Here is a 24,120-nt window from a genome sequence, read left to right as displayed (position 1 = left end):
GTTAGCTGCTCAGTCGTGTTCCAACTCTTTGCAACCCCATCAACTGTAGCCCACCAGGCTCCTTTGTTCATGGGATTCTCCAGGCAAGAACACTCCAGGCAAGAGTGGGTTGCCGTGCCCTCCTCCAGGGGATCTTCCCAACCCAGGGATCGAACCCAGGTCTCCTGTATTGCAGGTGGATTCTTTACCGTCTGACTCAGCATGGGCTCCCCGACTGGTCCCAATCAACTGGTTCTTAGTCAAGGGCTTACCTATAGGCACCTTTGTCATCGGTAAAGACCGTGATCAGGGGTGAACTTGCCCCCTTTTCACTGATGACGATCTCGACTCCTTCCAACTCTGGGTGGATCTGGCCTTCTAGAAACAAGCCTGCTTTCCCTTGGATCTCAATCAGCTTCCCTGGGCAGCTTTCTACACAGGAAAGAGACAAACAGAGGAAGAGAGGGGGGCTTCCCATTAAAGAAGGGCCTAAAACTGAGATATTCGAAACTAACTCCAGTGAGGCTTTTGACTATCTCAGAATCCTCAGTAACTACAAGAGGCCCAAGCCTCTCAATATCTATGAACGGCCCTGTTAAACTGTCAGGAATGTTAGCAGGAATAGCCAACAAAGCTGGCTTTCCCCAGCTCCTCTTCCTCAGCCCTCCTGACCACAAGTGAGGAGAGAAGCCAGAACCGCAGGTCAGAGCCTGTGCAGCCAGACCTCAGAGGACCCAGCATGGAAGGCGGCCCCAGACAGGCTGCCCGCTGGACAGCCACGCCCTTCAACACTCTCCTTCCAAACACACAAATGCTCAGGGTTTACTGAACCTGCGATGCTGGCAAAAGCTGCCTAAACATTCCACCAGCACCTGGTTATCTCATCCCCAAAAGACCCTTCTATCACCCCAACCCAAAACAAACATCACGAACAGTTCAGATACATGAAGACATTTCAGACGTTTCAACCATGGATGCTGTTGCTTTTCATTTGCCTTCTGGTGTCAACCTGATAACATCAAGGAAAAGCAAGTCCTTTTTTCAAAAAGATCCCCAATTCTAACAGTGATAGAGTTACGTTTACCGATTTAGACCTCTCACTCATTCACTCACTCATCAGATAGTAACATCTATGCGCCAACGGGGACTGAGATGCCTTAGGAAGACGGCTTCACTATAAAGCAGCACAGAACAGAACCCTAAAGGCAGGGAAGAGACAGGTGTGAAGGTGTGCCGTGGGTGAGCTGAGCTGACATTTACCTCCACTGACGGTGGCTTCCATGGAAGGAGGATAAAAGAGCAGCTCTTTAGATGAAGGTGTGACAGTGATTTTCTCTCCGGACCTAAAATAATTAAGACACTTCAATGTGGCTGGCCTGTCCCCCCAGAAGGAAGGACATCCGAGCAGGGGGACCCTGCAGGGAAAGCCCACCACGGGCGCTTACCGTGCCCAGTAGGAAAAGTCGTAGAAGAAGGGGCCCTGCAACTCGTCCACCATCTCCTGCACAGGAGGCTTGGTCCTCCCCTCACCGCCGGCCTCTCCACCGCTCCTCTCCCTCTCCTGCCTGCGGCTCTCGATCTCGGCCAGCTGCTGCTCCCTACGCAGCTCCTGCACAGACTTTAGGGGGCCAAGGACCAGGGCGGGCTCGCTGTCAATGGAAGACCTGGAAGAAAGGATCAGTCCAGAACACCGAGTCAGGGACTCCTGAGGTCGGTGGAAATCGGACACTTCTGCAAGCAGAGATCCATCAGTTAAAAAAAAAACCTAGCACCTCATAAGGCCACCGACTGTGGCACAGTCTTCTCCTGTTTGGGATAAACAGTTTAAAAAAAACAAAAACAAAAACAGGAAACTCAACTTCTTTGCCATGTGGAAGCACCTGGGAGATCTGGGCTGGGATGAAATATCACTGACTTTATGATCTGAAGGAAACGGCCAACTTCCCGAAGGATGTGGAGTCCATTCCACACTACCGTCTTCCGTCTTTCTTTCAACCTTTATTGAGAATGTACTCTGCAAGAGAATCAGGGGCTGGGGAGACTATACAGGACAGACAGCATCCCCTAACCTGTGGAATCCACATTCTATGAGAAGAGGCAGATAACCAACAGAAAAATGATGTCAGATGATAAGTACAATAAAGAAAACTAAAGCAGCATGGACAGAGGAGAGAGCTGGGCGGGCAGGGATGGAGGAGGGGAACTATATTCTATGAGGGACTCAGGCCTTTCTCAGAGAAGGAATGGCAACCCACTCCAGTATTCTTGCCTGGAAAATCCCATGGACAGAGGAGCCTGGTGGGCTACATTCCATGGGGTCACAGAGAGTCAGATACAACTGAGCACAGGCCTTTCTGATAAGGTGACACCAAGCCGACTTGAAGGAAGGGAGAGAAAAAGCCACACGCTCTGGGGGAGGAGGCCCCAGGCAAGAGGTGACAAGTGCAAAGTCTCACAGCCTTGGCGGCAACTCCTGGCCATGCTCCAGGGGCAGCAAGGACACCAGGAAGGGGGACAGAGGGACCCAGGCAGAGTCAGATCAGGGGTCAGACAGAGGCTTTGCAAACCTTGGTGTGGACCCAGGCTGGATGAAGTTTTAAAGAGATGACAGGGTCTCTTGGATCAGATGGTAAAGCGTCTGCCTACAGTGTGGGAGACCCGGGTTCAATCCCTAGGTTGGGAAGATCCTCTGGGGAAGGAAATGGCAACCCGCTCCAGTATTCTTGCCTGGAAAATCCCAAGGATGGAGGAGCCTGGTAGGTTACAGTCCATGGGATCGCAAAGAGTCGGACACGACTGAGCGACTTCACTTCACTTCACTTCTACTAAGATCACTCTGATTCCACGTGAACAACACTGTTAGGAAGCAACAGCCAAAACACAGAGGTCAGACAGGAAGCTACAGCAACAAAACTGGAAGAGACAACAGTGGGTCAAACCGAAGCACAGAGGCCAAGTGCTAAGAAAGGAACGGATGGCGGACGCACAGTCAGTCCTCCATCTCCACAGGTTCCACATCTGAGGACGGAACCAATCACAGATGGAAAATGTTTGGGGGGAAAAAATTCCAGAAATTCCAAAAAGCAGAACTTAATTTGCCACATGCTGTTAACTGTGTACATAGCATTTACAGTGTATTTATAACTATTTACATAGCATTTACATTGCACTGGATATTGTAAGTAACCCAGAGATGCCTTAAAGTGTATTTAAAGCATAGGGGAAGATGTGCAGTAGGTTATATGCAAAGGGACGCTGCTTTATAAGGGACTTGATCATCTGCAGATTCTTGTAACCACGGGGGGTCCTGAAACCAACTCCCATGGATTGTAGAGCCCAGGATTTGCAGGTGGATCAGCTAGGTATGCGATGCAAGAGAAAAAAAGATTTTGTCAAGGACCAACAAGAAAGATGGAGCTGCCATATATGAAACAGGGAAGGCTACAGAGGAGGTCTGTGGAGGGCGACCACCAGGAGCCCGGTGTTGGATCTGAGAAGTACAAGATCCCCATAAGGGACCCCACCCCTGGCCATGTCCAGCTGCATTTCATGTAACTCTCAGCACAAGCCAACAAAAGAAAAACTCTTCTGAGGTTACAAAAATAAACTTAATGAAGACCAAAAACAACATAACATGGACTCACCACTGGTAAAAATGTGAATTCCTAGTCATACCAGTAATTCATACTTTTCAGGCGGGAAATTACTAAAAGAGGTTGCTCCGGCACCACCTGGTCACCCTGGTGAATATGAACCCCAATAATTAAGTCAGAGACCAACAGCTGCCCCCGATAGTCTTCCCTCTCTGAGCCCACATGGTCAGCCTGCTGCCATGTCTCACCACTCAGTCTGCCCGATGACTCGCCAATCTGTCCATTGCTCTCCACCGACTGCCACCATCTGGATGAAGCCCCCATCCTCTCTCGCCCTGTCTCCTAAGGATTCTCTGCCCTCTGCCTTGGTCAACTTCCACTCCTGGGCCTCTTGTATCTGTTCTCTACTCAGCACCCAGGGGGACTTTCTTGAAACAAAAAGCATGATCCATCTACTTGAAATATGTCAGAGTATCCAGGGGCAAAGCTAAAACCCTTAACATGGGCTGGCCCCAGCAGCCTACCTCTCCTGCATGGACTCCAACCCCCCCACAAGGTCAATTTCAAAGCACTTAAGTGAAAGTTGCTCAGTCGTGTCTGACTCTTTGAGATCCCCATAGAGTGTATAGTCCATGGGATTCTCCAGGCTAGAATACTGGAGTGGGTGGCCTTTCCCTTCTCTGGGGCATCTTCCCAACCCAGGAATCAAACCCAGGTCTCCCGCATTGCAGGAGGATTCCTTACCAGCTAAGCCACAAGGGAGGCCCAAGAATACTGGAGTGGGTAGCCTCTCCTTTCTCCAGCAGATCTTCCCAACCCAGGAATCAAACCAGGGCCTCGTGCACTGCAGGTGGATTCTTTACCAACTGAGCTATCAGGGAAGCCTGTTCTGTGCAAAGCACTTAACACAGCTGCAATTTTATCGCTCTGGACTACTATCTGCCTTCCTCATGGGACTGTAAGTTCCACGAGGGCAGGGGCTGTTGCCTATGCCCAGTGCTTTAACACAACACTGAGAGTCTCCATAAATATTTTCTTCACAGATGGATGGGTGAACAGGAGGTATACAGAAAAAGGCAGACGTGGCTGGAAAGGCAACTTCAAATAAGGTAAGTTGGAAGAAAGTTACTCAGACATCCATTCTCTTTGATAAAGGCAGTCATACTGTTAAAACCCTTTCATTTCTTGAGAAAATTAGGGTGTCAGCTGCAGCCACCACAGGCAAACATTCCTCTCAAAGGCACCATGCGAGCAAACCTGACCCTCAGCGAGAGCGCCCTTCATCCACTTTCTCTCACAACCCTTCTCACATGAGGTGTCGTCTCTATTTCCCAAGCCTTCGAGAAAGGGTCTAAAGAAAAACAGGCACATGTTTTTGAATTTGCTAAAACACTTGAAATATAGTGAACAAATCAGAGATTTTTTTTTTCCCTTAGCAGAGACAGGAAGTATAAAGAGTTCAGGCAGAAATTTGAGGCACTGAAGCGAGCTGTCAGGAGGCTCTTCCTCATCCACAGTTAATTCCTGAATCATAAAAGGAAAGGAGGGCTGTTGTGAATTTACGGCCATGTCATATAAGAGCGAAGGCCATTTGTATGTATACCTAGAGATAACAAATCAAAAATAGTTTTCAGAGCAGCTCTGAGAGAAGATGGCCTGGCCCCCCACCCTCCCACGCTCGGCCCACCATGGAACACCGGCCTTACTTGATTGTCACGGTCACATCCATCATTTTGTCAGTGGTGATCGTTCCAAGGACGTGGTGGCGAATGGCTGTCAATGTCAAGATACTGGGTGAAGACCTGTAAATCAGAGAGGGGAAAAGAAAACACCATAACATCACCTCGACGTCCTCAAAGGATCACAAACAATGCCCTTTATGGGCGACCTTCCTGACCCTGAAATATACTACGTGAAACTGCTCTTAGCTTGGCTTGAGAAAACTTCTGAAATACATACAAGTGTCTTTAAGGGTAAACTGATTCTCCACTCCCAAACTTTATGTCTCTAATTTCCAGTGAAACCCACAAGCATTTGTGAAAACAGGAAAATGGCCGACTTGAGCTTGAGAAATTCCTATCAGTGAGGCTGGAAGATTCAACAGACGTTACATTCAAGCCAGTTCAAAACCACAGCCTTCCGTCCTGGGTTTACAGAATTCTTGGGGAAGAGCTGTATCTTCACTTCCTCGGTTATTTACCCAAGTGTCTTAAAATCCTTATCTGCAAATTCTTTTCACTGCCTAACCTTACTGCTTCCAGAAAACATACAAAAAAACTCCCTTGTTCTCAGAAATAACTGTCGCAGAGATCCACGCTCACCCCCCTCCACAGACAGCACAGAGCAGTCGGCATCCGGCTTACGTGTCATAGGTGTAGAACGCTTGCTCGAACCGGTGGCAGGAGCGAGGGGTCACCTTGTACACACCTGCAGCCAGGAAATCAAAAGTCATTTTCAGAGAAGAGCATCTATTCCACTGAGCAATTCCAACATCTGGAATCCCAAGGCAGTGCCTCTCCTTCCTAACAGATCACATACAGGATCTGAAATGCCTTTTCCGCTGCCTACGGACAGCGTCTTACCAGTGACCCATCTGCTCAAAGGTCTGCTCACCAGGTCAAGATTTTCATTTTCCATCATTTAACAGCTCACAGTAGTTTACTCTGCGCAGGCCAAGCTAACAGACACATGCACGAGGAGGAACAGGAAGTATATTTCCACTGGGATTCAGACTGAGAATTTCCTACTTAACAGATTCTGTTAAAGAGCCAAAAGACAGCCACAGTCTGGACTCTGTCCTATAAATATTCCTAAAAGGTGCATGGGGCAGGGAAGTCCCAGAAAACCAAGAAATAACTACAGGAAACACTTCCACGCCATGAGCGCATCAGGCTAACACTCAGATTAAGGGCATATGATGTCGTTTGCCAGCAGAATACAGTTTCAGGAAGGAGCCAAGTGTAACAGTGGATTCTCCCAAATGCTCTTTCACCAGCATTCTGGCCATCCGCCCAACCGAAACATGAAATTCATTCAAATTCGTTCTTATCACACTGATCAAGCCTCAGTGCAGTTACCTAAAAAAAAAAATTGTTAGGTTTCTACATTCACTTTCTTTGTTCTTTCATTTGACAAGTGTTGACAGGGCAACACTTGGGCCAGGGGTTGCGTCAGGTGTTGACACAGAGTAGGGAACACGCAGAGGCCCTGCCTTCATGGGGCCTGCCATCTACAGAGAGAGAGAAGGGTTCCACAGCCACCAGGTATGATGGGTGCAGTCCGGGGAGGAACTGGGCCTCGTGGGCACAAGCACAGCAGAGCTCCCAGCGACATTGGGGCACTAGCCTCCCTGGGGAGGAACATCAGAACCAAGAAGTGACAGGCGGGCAGGCAGAGCTAAGTGAAGGCGGGTGGGGTGGAGGGCGCTGCGGCAGAGCACAGCATCTGAACCATAGGCTTGCTGGCTGTCTCCCTAACAGCTGCCTTCCTGCCTTCAAAGCAGCTCCGGCTTACACTCAGGGTGAAAGCATACCAGCCTCCAGCAGCAAATCCAGCTGCCCCAGGCTCCCTTGCAGCTAGAAGTGGCGATGAGACATGGTTCTGGATGATAAGACATAAAGGAAGTCTCCTGGAGGATGTGGCATGGAAAATGTTTGCCCACCCTCCTCTCATCTTCTTGCCTTGGACGTAAGTTTTCTGGAGCAACAGTAGGCACCTTGAAAACACGAAGCAGAAAATAAAAAAAAACCAAGTGGGGGTTTCCCTAGTGGCTCAGTGGTAAAGAATCCATCTGCCAATGCAGGAGACAAGGGTTTGAACTCTGGTCCAGGAAGATTCCACACGCCACGGAGCAACTAAGCCCGTTCTGCTGTTGTTCAGCCACTGCACCACAACTATTGGGCCAGCACTTTAGGGCCCAGGAGCTGCAATTACTGAAGCCCACGTGCCCGAGAGCCCGTCTCAACAACAAGAGAAACCACCACAATGAGAAGCCTGCTCACTGCAACGAAAGAAAAGCCCACAAACTAATGAAGACCAAGCCCAAAATACACTTAAAAATTAAAAAAAAAAAAAAAAAGAAGCGCATAGTTCATTAAAAAAAAAGGGGGGGGGGGGAGGACTAAAAGAATCACAAAGACACCAACCCTAACACCTACCATCTGAACCCATGCCTGAGCTGTTAGTCTTTGTTTTGTTTTTCATTTTTTGGCCATACTGCATGGCATGCAGGATCTTAGGTCCCCAAACAGGGATCAAACCCGTGTGCCCTGCATTGGAAGGGTAGAATCTTAACCACTGCACCACCAGAGAAGTCCCGCTGCTAGTCTTTGTTAATGAATCAAATTAACCCCACTTGTCGGGGTTTGTCATACAGATTTTGTTACCTGCAGCCAAAGGCATCCTAATTAAAACACAGAAACAGTGCCTGGAACAGAGGGTGACAGGTAGAGCTAGATTACACAGGAGTTCAAGGTCTGATTAAGGGTTTTATACATGACTGTGCCCTATCCGTGGTGTATACATGGTAAGACCCCCAGTGGATGCCTGAAATCGCAGACAGTACCAAACCCTCTATGTACTAAGTTTTACCTACACTAACAGGTGGGTAACATATATGTAAATGTGCCAAAGGGCCAGACAGGAGCAAGACAGTCAGAGACTTCACCATGCTACTCAATTTAAAAGGTATAAACTGTTTACTTCTGAAATTTCCCATTTAATATTTTTGGACTGCAGTTGACCAGAGGTAACTGAAACTGTGGGAAGTGAGGCTACTGCACTTTATCTTGAGAACCAACAGAAGTCCCTAAATTATTCCTTAGGAAAACACAAAATAAAACTACAATGAGATACTACTTTAGAGCCACCAGGATGCTACAAATCAAAAAGATAATAACAAATAATGGTAAAGAGGTAGAAAAACTGAAACCCTCAGACATAGCTGGTGGGACTATCAAACGGCAAATACAACTTTTTCAGAAAATATTTTGGCAGTTTCTTAACAAATTAAACATAAATTTATCATTTGATTCCATTGCTAGATATCTCCCCAACAGATGTCCACACAAAACCTGTACACAAATGTTCACATCAACATTATTTATAATAGCCCCAAACTGGAAACAATTCAAATACCCACCAACTGGTGAATGGATACACAAACTGTGATATATCCATGCTATGGAATACTGTTCACCAATAAAAAGGAACAAATTATTAATATCTGCTATGACCTGAATGAACGTCAAAAACATTATGCTAAGTGAAAAGAGCCTAAAAAATAACAGTATTGTATGACTTCACTATTTGAAGTGTGCAAACAAGGCAAATTCATAGAAACAGAAAACAGATTAGTGGCTGCCAAAAGCTGGGAATAGGGATGAATTGTAAACATACAGGAAGGAATCACTGGAACAATGAAAATGTTCTGAACTGAATTATATGGCTGTATGGCTAGGTATATTTACTAAAAATCACTGTATTGTACATTTTAAGTGGGTGAATTTTATGGTCTGCAAATTGCATCTCAATGAAGTGATTAACAAAGAGAAAAAGAAGCCACTGGAGGATTTTAAGCAAGGTGAGAGTGATCACTCAGCAGGAGAGATCATGGGCTGATGGTGTTCGATTTTTCAAAGTGAAAGGGCCCTGTGGTTTGGACTCAACTCAAACTCAAGAGCCTAGGAACATGTGCCAACCCCCAGCTCTAATTCTCTGGGTAAAAATGCTGCTCCCTCCAGAGGCATTACCCACAACCAAAATCGATAGCTTGATGCAAACTGAACCAAGATGGGGAAAAACACCTCTGAGAACACTCTCAAGAGCCTCTCCATTTCCCTCGCTCAGAGGACATCGATCCTTCCAGACTCACCAGGCTTGGACAGGCAGAACCGGTTGACTCCTTTGGAGAGGTTATAAATCCCCACGTTCTCGGGTCCATTCCCATCCTGGTAAAATTCCTACAAGAACAAAGCCAAGACGATGCCTTACCAGGGAAGACGGAGACACCCAGACGAGGAATAAGCTTTCTGCTTCTGAACCAGTCATCTGTTTTGCACATTAATCATTTGAACAGCTAGATGCCAGGGGAAAATTAAAAGCCTTCCAAAACTTCCAACAGAAACGTGATCTTTTTCATTCAGTCAACTAACATTTACTGAGCACCTGCCATGCGGCTGACCCAAGGCTGGGCCCTGGTTGCTGCCACGGCTCTTGTTTTCAGCGTGGATTACGTTGTGATATGGGAAGACAGAAAATCCATGCAGTCAACAGAGAAGTCAGTAGATGTCAGCTAGGAAGTCACAGAGCTTAGCGGGAAATAAACAGGGAGCAGGACAGACTGCCCTCTGCAGAGGCTTGTTCAGCTTGGCCTCAAGATAGGTGCCCCCCCCCCCCCACCCCCCGAGCAGGTAACGCTGGGGCTTCAGCCTGAATGATGAAAAAAAGCAATTACACTCAGTTGCGGAGAAGACACAGTATTTCAGGCAGAGAAGAGTATGTGCAAAGGCCCAGAGAAGGGACCGAGCTTGGTGTGGAACTGGAGGCAGCTAGTGAATGAGGAGGTGAGGGGTAGGGGTGAGACGGGAGTCAGTGAAGGGCTGGCCGTCATTAGGAGTACGTTCTTAGTCTAAGAGAAATGGAAATCAAGGACTGGTTTCCCGAATGTCTCTCGCTTGTTCTCAACTGGATATTAATCAACCTGTTTCCTGTAACAAAGCTGTCTGTGGACCATTTGTAGTTAAGTGATTCGAGCATTCAACTGGCATTAGAGAGACCAGTCTCACTGCTCTGGTGTCTAATATAAGTAGCCGCTTAATTGTCGTTTGCCCCCCTTTTGCCACTGAGACCTGACAATGACACCTGCCATTGCTAGAAGTCAGAAGATTATACGAAGCTCAGGAACAGACCTACGCAGGGCCACACAGGTGCTCCCATCCTAAAACCCACTGGGTAACTGCCAACCCAGCCACAGAGACTGCAAGAGGACAACCAACTCTGCTCAGCTGCACCTGTTCCTAAGAAAGAGCAGGGTACGCAGGAAAACTTCAAATACGTGAGAGATTTGCTCATACCTCACTACAACCCTGGGGAGTATTACGATCTCAAGTTCAGAAGGAAAAATGGAGGCTCACAAACATTACTTGAACTTGGCAGGGCCTACAAAGCCCACATGCTCTGCACTACATCAATGGCTTTCCAAAATCACTAGTCAGAGTTTAGCGTGGAGCCAGGACGAGGAACTCTCCCCAACAAAGGCATCTTTCCACTAAGGGACTTAAAATGCTTCCTGACAGTGTTTCCATAATAGGTGGGTGAGCTGAGGGGCAGAAAAGGAAATCTGGCTTGACTATGCTGATGATCCTCTTGGCACACTAGTCTTGCTCGCTCTCCAAAAGGCGAGTGTCCTTCCAAATAAGAGCATCTTCAGCAGCCCACTTACCAGAGTGATGGCGTGGGAAAGGGAGCACCGGAGCATGTAGCCCGTCTGCCTGAACTCAACGGCGGACACATCGTCCTCCAGAACCTCCACCTCCAGACTCTTGTTCTTCCAGCACCAGTCTTCATGCAGGATGCTGACTGCAAAGGACATGACATGGACACCCATGTGGGCAGAGCACATCACCTCCCTGAATACCCCCAGAAAAACAGTGTTAATGAAGTGCGTGAGTGAGTTTATACACATGCTGTTCTTATTGTTAAGTCGCTCAGTCGTGTCCGACTCTTTTGAGACTCCACGGAGAGTAGCCTGCCGGGCTCTTCTACCGAATTCTCCAGGCAAGAATACTGGAGTGGGTTGCTATGCTCTTCTCCAGGGGATCTTCCCAACCCAGAGATCAAATCTCTGTCTCCTGCTTTGGCAGGCAAATTCTTTACCACTGAACCACCTTGGAAGCCCCTATATGCACATACATACAAACAAATATGTGTGTGTAGGTATATATACAGAGCTGGCCATGCTGGGAGTAAGTAATTGCTTAAAAAAAAAAAAACAACTGAAACCAATGGCCATTAAAATCACTAACAAGGAAATCCAACTGAGCCTAAGACCAGGCTATAGGTAAGATATTCAGACACTGGCAAACTTGCTCTCTAAGGGGCCAGAGAGTAAATATTTTCACCTCTGCAGGCCACACAAGTCTCAACTACTCAACTCGGCCTCTGCAGCACACAAGCAGCCACAGATGACACACAAACAAATGGGTGTGGCTGTGTTCCAATAAAACTGTTTTTCATAAAAACAGGCAGCTGCCTTCAGATTATAGTTTGCCAACACCCAACATTAACAGAAAATACAATCTGCCTGAAAAATCAGTCTACTACTTTCGAGGCTGTTTACAGCCAGCAGCTTCAAGCTCAATTCTGACAGAGCAAAAATATAGGCAATGGGCAGCTTCTTGAGGAAGATGAGGAAAAGTGCCTTCTCCTTCCCAGGCACTGTGCCGGGGCTTTACAAACCGGATTCCATCACTCTGCAGAAAGGTTCTGTGACTCCTACTTCAGAAGGGGAAACCGAGTCCCGGGGAGATCAAGTAAGCTACCAGGCTCACACAGCTGCTAAGTGGTAGAATACATCAGTGTAATCATGTGACACTGTTTTCAGGAATTTACAAATAAAATGGCATGAGAAGTGTGTGGATCATCCTGATGAGGTGGCAGTTGGTTCAGAAGCCTCAACTCCTGCATTACTGCCCAAGCTAAATAATGCAAATTCAAGGTCAAAGGACAAAGACAAACAAGAGTTAAACAAGTACAGTTGGGATGCAACTAGAGAGCGAGTTTTCAGAAACTTTACAGAGACAGGAAGTGCTGCCTTCAGTTCTTACTCTTGTATTTTCCGGGCAGCACGTTGTCAAACATGAAAGTCATCGAGTTGACCTTGCCAGAGAGGTGGAGGCTCCGCTTCTCGCCCTGGCGGCTCAGGGACTGCAGGGTCACCAGCAGGTCACCGCAAGTGTCTGCAGAGAAAAGATGCAGGGGCCTCGCTTGGCGGCTTTGGGAACCACAGCACCTGTTCCAACCCTCAGCTGCTGTGTATTGCTTGCTACCACTTAGCTCCTGGAGGGCAGCCCCAGGAGGGGTCCTTCAAAGCTAACAGGCATCTACTTGATTCTAAGACACTTCCCCACATCCCCACCTCTCCCATCACGTAAGGCACTGGCACCAAGCAATGAGGCTGCCCAGCATTTACTGCACTGGCAGAAACAGTATCTATGGAGCACCAAGGGGAGCCAGAGAAAAAGTCAGACAGGCAGTGAAACTTTCCTGAATGCCCATTTCATACCAGCTACAGAACTGGGCCCTTTATCATCATCATCATCATATTACAAATAATGGCAAAGATTTATATGGCTCTTGCTGTGTTCCAGGTACTTCTAATGGCTATGAAAAAAGTGTTAGCTGCTCAGTCGTGTCAGATTCTTTGAGAACCTATGGACTGTAGCCTGCCAGGCTCCTCTGTCCATGGGATTCTCCAGGCAAGAAGACTGGAGGGGGTTGCCATGCCTTTCTCCAGGGGATCTTCCTGATCCAGGGATCAATTCTGGGTCTCCCACATTGCAGGCAGATTCTTTACCATACACACATTAACTCCTTTGATCGTCACAATAACCTTGTGAGGCAGGTACTATTAACATCCCTACATTACAGATGAGGGACTCAAAGCACAGAGAGGTTAAGTCACTTACCCTACATCACACAGCAATGGTTCAAACACATGTGATCCAGCTCCGGAGTCTATGGTCATAACCACTACGCTATACAGCCTCTTGATATGACCACATTTAAGCCTCATGAAAACCCTCTGAGAGCAGCCATATTCCCATTTTATTGAAGGAAAACTGAGGCTGGGCAAGTAAATGCTTACAGTCTCATACTGGTAAATGACAGAGCTGGGACTGAAACCTGGGCCCAACTCCTTTCAGAAAAAGAATCCCACATGTTCTTTTGGGAGCCAAAGCAGGAGTATTCCCAGAGAAATGTTTCCGGTGATTGCGGCGATTATTCAGAAAGAACCGCACACAACACGGCCTCACACACAGCACTCCCCCGATCAGCTTCTGCTGTCACCTTCGCCGCCGCCCAGTGAGGAAGAGCCCACCCAAATCCCGCCTCTCTCAGCCTGCCTCTTCGAACTCATCCGTTCTTGCTTTCAACTGACGTCTTACCCAGACAAGAGACTTTCCCAGAAACCGATGCCAAAAACTGCACAAAGGCCACGTCCATCACAGGCCTGTCGGTCACAGCCAGCAGCAGCGTCTGGGGTTTCAGCGTCAGCCCCGCCCTGGCCTCTGCCTCAGGAACCATCACCTGCCGGACACACAGGACGAGGTCAGCGGCTGCACCAGGGTTGCTGCTCCCTGGCCAACAGGACACCGGATCATCCATCTGGGCCTGAGGCTAGACGGATTCTGAAGGAGAAGGTTCATTCCTAGGCATAGTTTTAGAATCACAACAAATCTGCATATTGCTGGTGTGAAGAAACTGTATTTGTAACCAGACATAGAACACCAGCCTTCCGTGGTGTCAGGGTGCACACAAAAGCGTATCGGGGCACACAAAGCTGTTATCGATCGTGTGTATCCTGGGTGGAGACCACACTAAATCCTAGAACCTGATTCTGGCGTGAGGTCACTCGTGACAAACTGTGAGCCTGTGGAGCCACGTGGATGACCATAGTGGACCTGGGCCATTTCTTCCTCCCTCATTTCTGCGTGCCTTTCTCAGGCTCACAAGAGGGGCTGGGAGAGGAGGCGGTGTTGGCCTTCTTCATCCCTAGAGAGATCACATTCCAGAGCTGTCCTTCCTTGGAAAAGTCCCTGGCTGTGCCTCTGAAGGAGTCTCTAAAGGCTTGTCTATGTGACCAACATCACAAGAAGCGGGCTGGCTGGTAAAGGAGCTGACCACCCACACAGCATGCCGTTCATGGATGCAGGGGGAAGGCTGTGCCCCTACCCCACCTCCTCAGAGTGGGGAGATCCCACTGGCCTGGAGGAGAGCAAAGTCTTAGAAGCACCCTCCCTGACTCCCTCCTCTCGCCCATCCCCTGCTCCTCCCCACGGAGGAGAAGGAGCAACAGTTGACATGGTCTCAGTGCAGGGCTGCTGGGCTGAACCTCTGCTTCTGTCTTACCTCTGGCCTCCTGCCCCCACCTGTGCTCAGGCCTTCACCCCAGCGGTGAGACCACAGGCCAGGGTCTCCCCGGCTTCTTCACCAGGGAGATGGATAGAGGAATCGGGGGTGCCTGCTCAGCATCTCCGATTTACAGCAGGGCAGGAAATGTAAGCTTCATTTTGGCCTCAAGGTCCAGAAGCCATGCTCTGTGGATGTAACTGAGCTGCCACTAATAGAGAGTTCACTCTGATCTCTTCTGGGGACCCATGGATATTCTACAGCAGCCAGAAGCCTGAGGAGGCAGACATGTGACTGGCAGCCTGGTGCTAACCCCTAATAAACATCAGGACGGGAAGAGAAACACCTGTTGCACCCTTTCAAGCCAGCTGCCGATCTGCTCTACTGACCGTGACACGCGGGAATGTAACGTGGTCAAAACAAGCGGCTGCGAACGAAAACGCTCCTTCTCTGAGCCCATCCTAAAACAATCCTTTCAAATCATTGTTGTTGTTGTTTGTTTGTTTTTCAAATATCTTAAACAGAACAAAACTCGTCATACCTGAACTTTGTAGGTCCCTGGTTTCGCTTTAAAACAGAAAGATCCCTGAGCGTCCGTCTCCACGGTGACCAGAGACTTGTCCTTGTCTTGAGAGGCCAGGACAACTTTGTATTTACTCATCTGCTTGACTGTGTCAGGGAAGCGAATGATTGATATCTGGCCACAGACACTGAACCTGCAACAAGAGGACCATTCAGCCCAGCAGGAGAACTCAATTATCACAGGAAAGGTGCTTGCAACCCAGACTCTGCATCCCGCTTCCAGCCCTCATCCCTGGGACTAGTGTGATCTTAATGAAGAGACAGGAATACAGACCAAACGACTCCAGTTTTATAAGCAATCATTAAAAAGAAGATTGGACCTCTTTCTGCACATGGAAAGGCAGAGGGAGGGCCTGGGGCTGTTTGTGTGTTCTGGGTGACAGCTGGCCATTCCCCACTGCAGAAGCGGTTTTCAGACAATTTGTGGATGATAAAAATGTTTCAGGTAATTGGGTCGTTGACAGTGGAGCAGCCACAACCAAGAATGCGGACGAGTCCTTAAAAGCAAGAGCTGTAAGCTGCCTAAGGAAGTGTGGTATTACCCAGGCGATAAAACAAGGCAGGGTTATCAAAGACGGCTTCCTCGCCTGTGATTATATATAATGCACAGAGAAAAGCAATCTGAGAGATCTGAATAGGAAAGGTAATTAAGTTTAAAGAAATGCAGAGCTAAAATTGAACTCCTTAGGAGCTAGGAGCTACAGAAGCAACTTATAATTGAAAAGCCCTATTAAGGTAATGACTCAGACTGGAGACTGCAAATGAGCAGAGTGTAAAGTACGACATGGCACATTTCCAGAAGCACATGAAAGGCACATCTACCCACTAATAAAAACCAGCAAAGCCCAGTGTCCACTGAGTGGCCGTCTTCATGTTTAGTCAGTTGTAATCATGTCCCACAGCCAGAGGTCACAAGCAATTCTTCAACTGCCTAAAATTTACATTTTGTAATCTTCAAGAGAATTGCTTTAGATAAAAATCAGTTGCTACTTTTGACAGGAAGTAAATAAAAAATGCTGGATTCAGTGCTGGACAATAATGGGGTGCACTAGATGCTGGCATGCCCACTCGGCTGCAAAGAAAAAACAGCAGAAGGAACCATGAAGCGGTGCAGGCCACAGTCGTCTCTCCAGAGCAGAGGTCCCAGCCTCCTGGATCTAATTAATGCCTGATGATCTGAGGTGGAGCTGATGTCATAAAGAAATAAAGCGCACAATAAATAAAGACCTGAATCATCACAGTATCCCCCTCCTTCCCCGTAGACCATGGAAAAACTGTCTTCCAAAAAACAGATCTCAAAAAAGAAAAAAAAAAAAAAACAGGTCTCTGGTGCCAAAAAGGCTGGGGACCACTGCTCTAGATGGATGGTGCCAAAAAGGTTGGGAACCACTGCTCTAGACGGACGTGCAGGCTGGCCACCAGGGTTCAGGCTGGAGAGCAGGGGGTAAGACATCACAGCCCACGGGTCAAGTCACACCAGCCACCTGTTTTGGTTGGAATCATGAGCTAAGAATGGTTTTCACACTTTTAAAGGGTTAAAAAGAAAAAAAAAATCAAAAGACTATCTCGTGACATATAAAAAGTACATCATTATAGTGTGCGCACATAAAGTTTTCCTGGAACATGGCCACGCCCATTCATTTATGAATTGTCTATGGTGGGCTTCGTCACAAAGACTGTATGGGCCCATGAAGTCTAAAATACTTATTCTCTGGTCCTTGATGGAAAAAGTGTGCCAACCCCTGATCTGGATGCAAAGGTTTGCCTCTTTTTTGTGCTGTGTGCTTTCAGAGAAAATCGACAGGAAGGGAATACTTAAAGAATTGTTCTCAAGGCCCTTCCATACACTCTTCATTTGTGTCTTTTTCGGTGGGGGGAGGTCCCCTTATTCATTACAACTGGAACCCCCTTCCTTAAGTTTTAATACTTTAACCATATGATGTGTTTTAGCTCATATTCGCCATTAAAGAGAAGTGACCAATTACACTACACCTCAAATACACATTCATTTAGAAAAAGAACTAAAAAGCTGGTAGGAAAGTGTTTGTTATATTGAAGCCCTTAAAAATCAATTTGTGTCAATAAATTCTTTCATCAGACAACACTGGTAATGGGCTATATCCCAATACAAAATAAAAAGTTTAAACTCTGGAAAAAAAAATTCTTTCATCAGAATTTAATACATTTATGGAGAAAAATTAGTAATTTTGGTGCCTAGTGAGATAGCTACATTCTGTCATTTAACTCAGTTTTTTTCTTTTTTCAAATAAATAATGTTTTAAAAGAGCATGAAAGAAAAAGTAAGAAATATCAACGAATTAAAAGACAAATGTGCTATATGAACCAAAAGAAAAATGATCAGCTTTTCCAAAGATATTCAAAGAATGCTGTTTCTCTTTGATTCAAAATTCCATTTCAAAGAATAAATGTAAGATTAAACTACGTTTCCCTACCTCCATGAATGGGGATGGTACCTCCTCCATCTACCCAAATGGCTAAAACAGGAAACCTGGGCTCTGAGGCACAGGCCTATCACCCATCAAGCTTACCCACTCCTTCCCTCCCCCCAGAACCCGGTCTCAGGTCCCACTGGTCACCATCTCCTCCAGCAAACTCCTCCAGCACCTCCTATTTACTCCCTCAAGTTTACTCTGTCTCCCCTCGCCCCATTTATTCCCCACACAGCAGTCAGGAGAAGAAAAGAAAATCTTTCCAAAGCACCCTGATTCACAGCTCCCTTGCTGAAAACCCATCCAGGGTCTCCACTCAGCTGGGGAACAGCTCACCCACACAAGATGGCCACAAGGCCTCACGGTCACCCCCACCCATGCTGTCTGTCCCCCCCACCCCTCTCCCAGAGAAACTTCCAGGAGGAGCCCCCCTCCTGCAACACACTGACCCCTCCACCTGCCAAGTCGTCCACTCGGCTACCTTTCAGTCCTCCCGAAGGTCTCGGCTTCCACAGCCCCCAACCTGAAGGAAGTCCCCTGGGGGTCCCCAAGCGCTTCCGGCACACCCTCCGTAACTTACAGTCACTGACTCCTCGCCTTAAGCCCAGGAAGACCACAGCCGTGCCTTTGCAACATTGGTCTGGCTCACTTTACACACCCAGCGTTCACCTCGGTGCCTCACTCAGAGTCGCGCTCAGAACTGCTCGTGAAGGGAGAACTGAAGCCCAGGATCACTTCCTGAGGCTCCTCGGGGGTCTGCTTCCTCGCGGAAGCCCTGACCCAGAGCCCCCACCTGCCTAGAGAAAACCTCCTCAGGGACCAAGCCAGTAAAGCACATCTTCAGGGCTCAGCTCCTGGACCCCCATGACTGGCAGGAGGTCACATCTAAAGCCCCCGCCCCTCAAGGGCTGACATTCTATTTCTGGTCCACAGATCCACTTCTACCCACTCCTACACTTTGCAAGGTTCTGCCACCAAGTCTTCCAGAGTCACAATCCATCTGAGCACCTGGTAAAGAGCGCCACCTAGTGGGCCTGCGGACCCCGTGGTCACAACTGATGCCTCAGCCCCACCTGGCTCCTCTCCAGGGCCGCGGCCACACTGCCCCTTGGGCTGGGAACCCCGAGACATTTCTCCATCAGACAGGCTCTCGTCAACTCTGCTTTCAGGACTCCTGCACCCTCATCTCGACCCTTCGAGGCCTTCCCCGCCATGGCACCAACGTGTCTCACTGAAGACAAAAATCTAACCATGTTACCTCCATGCTTACAACTGTTCACTGGCCTTTGACTTTTCTCCCTGATGCCCCCCACTTCCAATGGGGCATGAAGAGGCCCTGCGACACCTGCTCCCTCCGTCTGCTCAGCACTTTCCACTCCAGCAACACCAGGCGCTGTGCCCCCATCCCTCATCCACACCATGCTGCTCTGAGAGGCCGCTCTCCATGCAGACCCTGCCCCACCCCATAGCCCGCCACTCTCCTCTGTCCATGGGATTTTCCAGGCAACAATACTGGAGTGGGTGGTCATTCCCTTCTCCAAGGGACCTTCCCGACCCGGGGATTGAACCCAGGTCTCTCCTGCACTGCAGGCAGATTCTTTACCAACTGAGCCACCAAGTAACTTTTTGGTGAGCACCTATTGCCAAGGAAAAGATGGCAGCCTCCCCCCACCTCCACTCTCTAGGGAACATGCAGATAAGAAAGACCCAGACTCTACTCCAAGGCCAGGGTTCTCTGCACTAAACATTGCCACTGTGTGATGAAGCTACAGGAATTCAACCACAGCATGTCCCCTCACAACTCACGCTAAGCACAACAAAACAGGAAGAATTGTGACCATGACCCGAAGCACCTTACAAACAACGTTCTCAACCAACTACACTGCCTTCCAATTAAGCCAAGGAAGGCCCCACAGATGTGAAGTCAGGCACGACATATCCTCTTCTATCGTAAACCCACTTTAATTTTGAAGCAAGATGATTTTCGGGAAGCAGCCAACAGCCAAGTACTTTCAGTTTATAACATTTAGCTCTGATCTTTCTAAAGAAGCCAGCTGCGTCTCCACAGGTGTCGGAGACTGGATGAGACTCCGTGGCAGAAACACAAGGTCAGACCGAAGGTGTTCTGGTCTCTGCTGACCGCCAGCGTAAGCCCCGGGGCCCCCCACGATCCCCTTACCCCGTGGCGATGATGTCCGCCAGCTGAGGTGTGTTGGGTGCGATTTTGATCGTGACGGTTTCAAAGTACAGGTGCTCCTTCTGGGCGTGGATGGTGTATGTCCCGGTGGTTATGTTCTCCAGGCGGAACGAGCCATCAGCTTTTGTTCTGACTGTAGAACAAAAACATGCTGACAAAGGATGAGCCGAAAACAGCTGCATGTCCCTCATCTACATGGCGATACCGAAAGCTGGCTTGTTTTCACAGAGTCGTTAAGATTTTGTTTCCTTTCCATTTCCCCCGGTAGCAAAACCCAGCCCTGGCAACCAGGCCTGGGCCCAGCGTGTCTGCCCACCTTTGATCTGGCTGTTCAGGGTGACCACCGCATCCGGGACACCTTCGCCTTCCGGTCCATTCAAGACCCTCCCGGTGACAGAGAATCCCATGACGTGGAACACCGGCTGAAGATGAGAACAGGGAGAAGCTGTCGTGTACTTGAGTGAGGAAGCCCCGCTTAGGCCCCTCGGGCCACCGCTCAGCACGCCGGCCCACGCTGGCTCCTCCTGGTCCCCTGCGACAGCCCGGCTCCCTCCCAACTCACCCACCAGCAACCGTTTCCCACGTCTGTCTTCCTCCTTAGATTCCCAAAACATGGGTATTTGTCAAATAACTGAATGAAAAAGATCGAGAGACTGACTTCCCCAGAGACCACTGAGTCAGACCCGTGAGAGCACCCCTCCATGCCCGCTCCCCTCCAGATGCTCTTTCCGGGGGCCAGGCCACCCCGCAGTCTCCCAGCCTAGACCCAGGATCACCGTGCACCCCGCTGCCCAGCCACCAGCATCACAGTCGCGTGGATTCCATCTCTGCAAGGTCTCTCGGGCTTTCCCACCACACCGGAATTCAAAGTCCTAGGTCTGCCTACACCCCATCACTCAGCCCCGGCTGCTGCACATCGCCTCACCCCACATTCTCAGCTCAGTTTATATGTCTGCACCCTCCCTGCCTGTGAGGGCCTGGGCCCGGCCCTCCACAGCTGCTGGGCTCCAGCCACCCTGATCTGGGGTTCCCACGTGCCTTCACCATGTGGGGCTTTCATACCAGCTGCTCCCTCGGCCTGGATCTCCTCCTACAACTGCAGAAGATGGGAGACAGGCCGCCCCATCTCATCCTTCAGGTTCTGCTCAAACCGTCACCACCTCCGAGACACCCTCTCCGACTACCTTCTCTCGGGAGCCCCTGCCTCTTGCCCCAGCCACGCACTGACAATCACATTAATCTACTTTAGAGGCTTCAGCAAAAACCTTCCCAATAGCCAGTCCTTGTTTGATTTTCTTCCTAGTTTGTCTACCTCCCACTAGAATGTGAGCTCCATGAAAACAGGAACCTCTTCTGTCTCAGTCACCTGATACACAGTAGGCACTCAATAAATGACTCCTGAATGAGTGGATGGAATGCATGCATGTGATGGTATTTGAGAGCTTTAAGAAAATGGCTTCCTCTTTAGTCAGATAGCTCTTTGTCTAAAAAGACGTGGTTAACCCACTTATTAAATCGTCTATTCGCTCCACAATCATCTTTATTAGGCACCTGCCATGTACCTGCCACTAAACCACATGCTGCGAAATACAGTAAAAGAACGAGACTCAACGGTCCTACATTATTTAGTTTATAGATTGCTTCCCGAAATTCCACTCATGTCTGTTTAAAACTTTGGTTTGCAATCGGGAGATGTGTTTCCCCACTCACCTGCCCCCATCCTTCTTGGCAAGTCCCTTGAAGCACCAAGGGCTTGACCTTTACCCTCCCATCCCCCCTCCAGTGCACAGCAGAACAATCAAATGCTTTAGTGAATCTTAAAAGGCAGAGTCAGAATCCCGCTGAGCATGTGACCTAAAAGCTAGCTTCCACCCGGTTAAGCTACTTCAATGTAGTCCTTTCTGATGTAAAAGAAAATGATTAAAATCTAATTTTTTCAATAACTGTAACCCTAGGTGGTCCACTTATAAAAGGCTGCTGTTTTCTTTGGGGATTTGACCCAGCACATTTTCTATAGTAACCATCTTCTACCTCTGTAATTAAAGATGGAAATGTGATGAAAAACACATTCACCACCTGTTTTAGGTCTAAGGAGCTTGTCAGGCCACCTCTCACCCTACCCATCGCTTCTCCTGTCACCCCAGACGGCCCAGGCTCTGTCAGTTCACCTGGCCTCCTGCCACAGCCTCCGGGCTGGTCCCTCGCTTCCACTTGCCCCCTGCAGACTCTGCTCAACGTGGCAGGCAGGAGGGCACACCTGCTTCTGCTCAGAACCTTTCCGTGGTGCCAACTGTCACCCAGAAAGCCCAGCAGGACCTGCACGACCTGCCCCATCACCGCTCTGGCCCCCTCTCCTCCTCCCCACTTCACTCCCTCCGTTCCAGCCACCCTGGCCTCTGGGGGTTCCCCACACCTCCTAGCCACACTCTTGCTTCAGGACTTTTGCACCTGCCACTCCCGTGTCTTACACACTCTTCGCACAGACGTAAGTACACTTCACTGCCTCTTCCCCTTCAGGCTGTTACTCAAAAGTCACCTCCCCGTGAGGCCTTCCCAAGTACAACCTAGGAGACCTCAACCCCCACTTGACCTTGAAACGGTATAATCTCCTTTCTTGCTTTGTTTCTAAAGAACACAAGACCTTCTCATATACTTTCTGATTTACTTATTTATAAATGTATTGTCTCTTTCTGCCATCAGAACATGAATTACACAAGAACAGGAATTTTTGCCTCTTTCAATTACTCCAATAAGCCCAACATTGGAATAGTATCTGAAATATATGTCACTGACACTCAGTGAACACATCTCATTGAATGAAGTAGATAAAACTAGGGCTCCAATTCACTAAGATACAGATGTTATGTGAGCGATGTGAAGGATTCCGTGGATCCCAGAATAAAGTGGAAGAAAGTGTAAGATTCTGCTTTTTCCAACAGCACTTTTAGATAAATATTAATTGTTTTTTAACACGTTTGCAACACCCGTGCCCAGGAATGGGCACTCCAACACCTGTCCCTCCAGAAGGCAGGGAGGTCTTACCTCAATTTTCAGGCTGTCATGTTCCACGGTAAAGTCAAGTCTGGAAGGAGCAACATCAAAGGTAATCCTCTCTCCTCTATAGAACGGAATCTGGAACGAAATGTCTGTTAATTACCAAGAGCCAGGAACATGATTCAACCATCAATACTAACACTCAAAGCCAGCAGCCCACAAATAACCAGGGGTTCAAAGTGGGCAAACAGACACTACTAATCATAATGGTCTCACATTTAAAAGAGGAAAGACTTAGGCTTTTTGCACCTGTTACTGAGGAGACAGAGCCACACCTTAAATTACTGCTAAATAAAATGTTTGTGGAACTGCAGGCCAACCATTCGGTCCTTTGATAACCCAAGGGTACTGATACCTCCTGTCTTAAGACTCCCAAACACAAACAGAACGGAAGTCAGATTTGCTCACCACAGTGTAGCCCCCGCTCGGCAGGGAATAGAAGGAGAAGGAGCCGTCTTCTTTGGAGACCGCGTGGCACAGGTACTCCAGACTCTCGTCCTGGGGCTGGAACCCAGGCACCGGGGAGAGGTTGCAACCCAGGACATCCTACGTCAGGAGAAAAAGGCCAAAATGACTTCCTTTTCCACTTCCACATTCTGATTATTATCAAATAGCCACCTTTCAAAAAATTTGCATAAGTTTTATTTCACAAAATATTTCTGAAACCTACGATGCAGCAGAGAACAGAGCACAATGTAAAAATTTTTACATACAAGTTTGCAAAGTTAAGGGTTTCCCAGGGGGCTCAGATGGTAAAGAATCTGAGTGTAATGCAGGAGATCTGGGTTTGATCCCTGGGCCAGGAAGATCCCCTGGAGAAGGAAGTGGCAATCCACTCCAGTATTCTTACCTGGAGAATCCCATGGAAAGAGAAGCCTGGTGGGCTGCAGTCCACTCAGTTGCAAAGACTTGGACATGACTGAGTGACTAACACTTCAATTTTCATTTGCAAAGTTAAAAATGGTATAGCCTTCTTAGAAAAAAAATCACCTGACTGTCCTCCCCTACCATGGATCACCATAGTCCGGATGAGAAACCATACTGGCCCAAGTTCACACAGCTGCTCAGAGGCAGAGCTGGGATCTGTCTGAAGCTGGGTCTGTTTGATTTCAAAGCCTGGGCACTTTCCACTGAA

General features: G+C 48.4%; 1 protein-coding gene across 2 annotated transcripts in view; it reads right to left on the bottom strand.

The window, feature by feature from the left end:
* The window catches only part of LOC129637459 (BOS complex subunit NOMO1), a 58,356-nt gene that overhangs the window by 15,990 nt on the left and 18,246 nt on the right, over positions 1-24,120 (bottom strand). For both annotated transcript variants that reach the window (XM_055561631.1, XM_055561632.1), the window contains exons 8-21: positions 23,394-23,531; positions 22,974-23,063; positions 20,248-20,353; positions 19,914-20,064; positions 15,244-15,418; positions 13,739-13,880; positions 12,398-12,529; positions 11,014-11,150; positions 9,445-9,532; positions 5,936-5,999; positions 5,279-5,374; positions 1,425-1,643; positions 1,240-1,322; positions 252-411 (exon numbers count right to left, since the gene is read on the bottom strand). In XM_055561631.1, the coding sequence (XP_055417606.1) occupies positions 252-411; positions 1,240-1,322; positions 1,425-1,643; positions 5,279-5,374; positions 5,936-5,999; positions 9,445-9,532; positions 11,014-11,150; positions 12,398-12,529; positions 13,739-13,880; positions 15,244-15,418; positions 19,914-20,064; positions 20,248-20,353; positions 22,974-23,063; positions 23,394-23,531 (1,781 nt within the window). The remainder of the gene's footprint in view (positions 1-251; positions 412-1,239; positions 1,323-1,424; positions 1,644-5,278; positions 5,375-5,935; positions 6,000-9,444; positions 9,533-11,013; positions 11,151-12,397; positions 12,530-13,738; positions 13,881-15,243; positions 15,419-19,913; positions 20,065-20,247; positions 20,354-22,973; positions 23,064-23,393; positions 23,532-24,120) is intronic.

The sequence above is a fragment of the Bubalus kerabau genome, chromosome 23 (assembly GCF_029407905.1).
Source record: "Bubalus kerabau isolate K-KA32 ecotype Philippines breed swamp buffalo chromosome 23, PCC_UOA_SB_1v2, whole genome shotgun sequence".
Classification (NCBI taxonomy): Eukaryota; Metazoa; Chordata; class Mammalia; order Artiodactyla; family Bovidae; genus Bubalus; species Bubalus kerabau.
The sequence above is the reverse complement of the archived record's forward strand: the minus strand, read 5'-3'. Positions and strand labels throughout refer to the sequence as shown.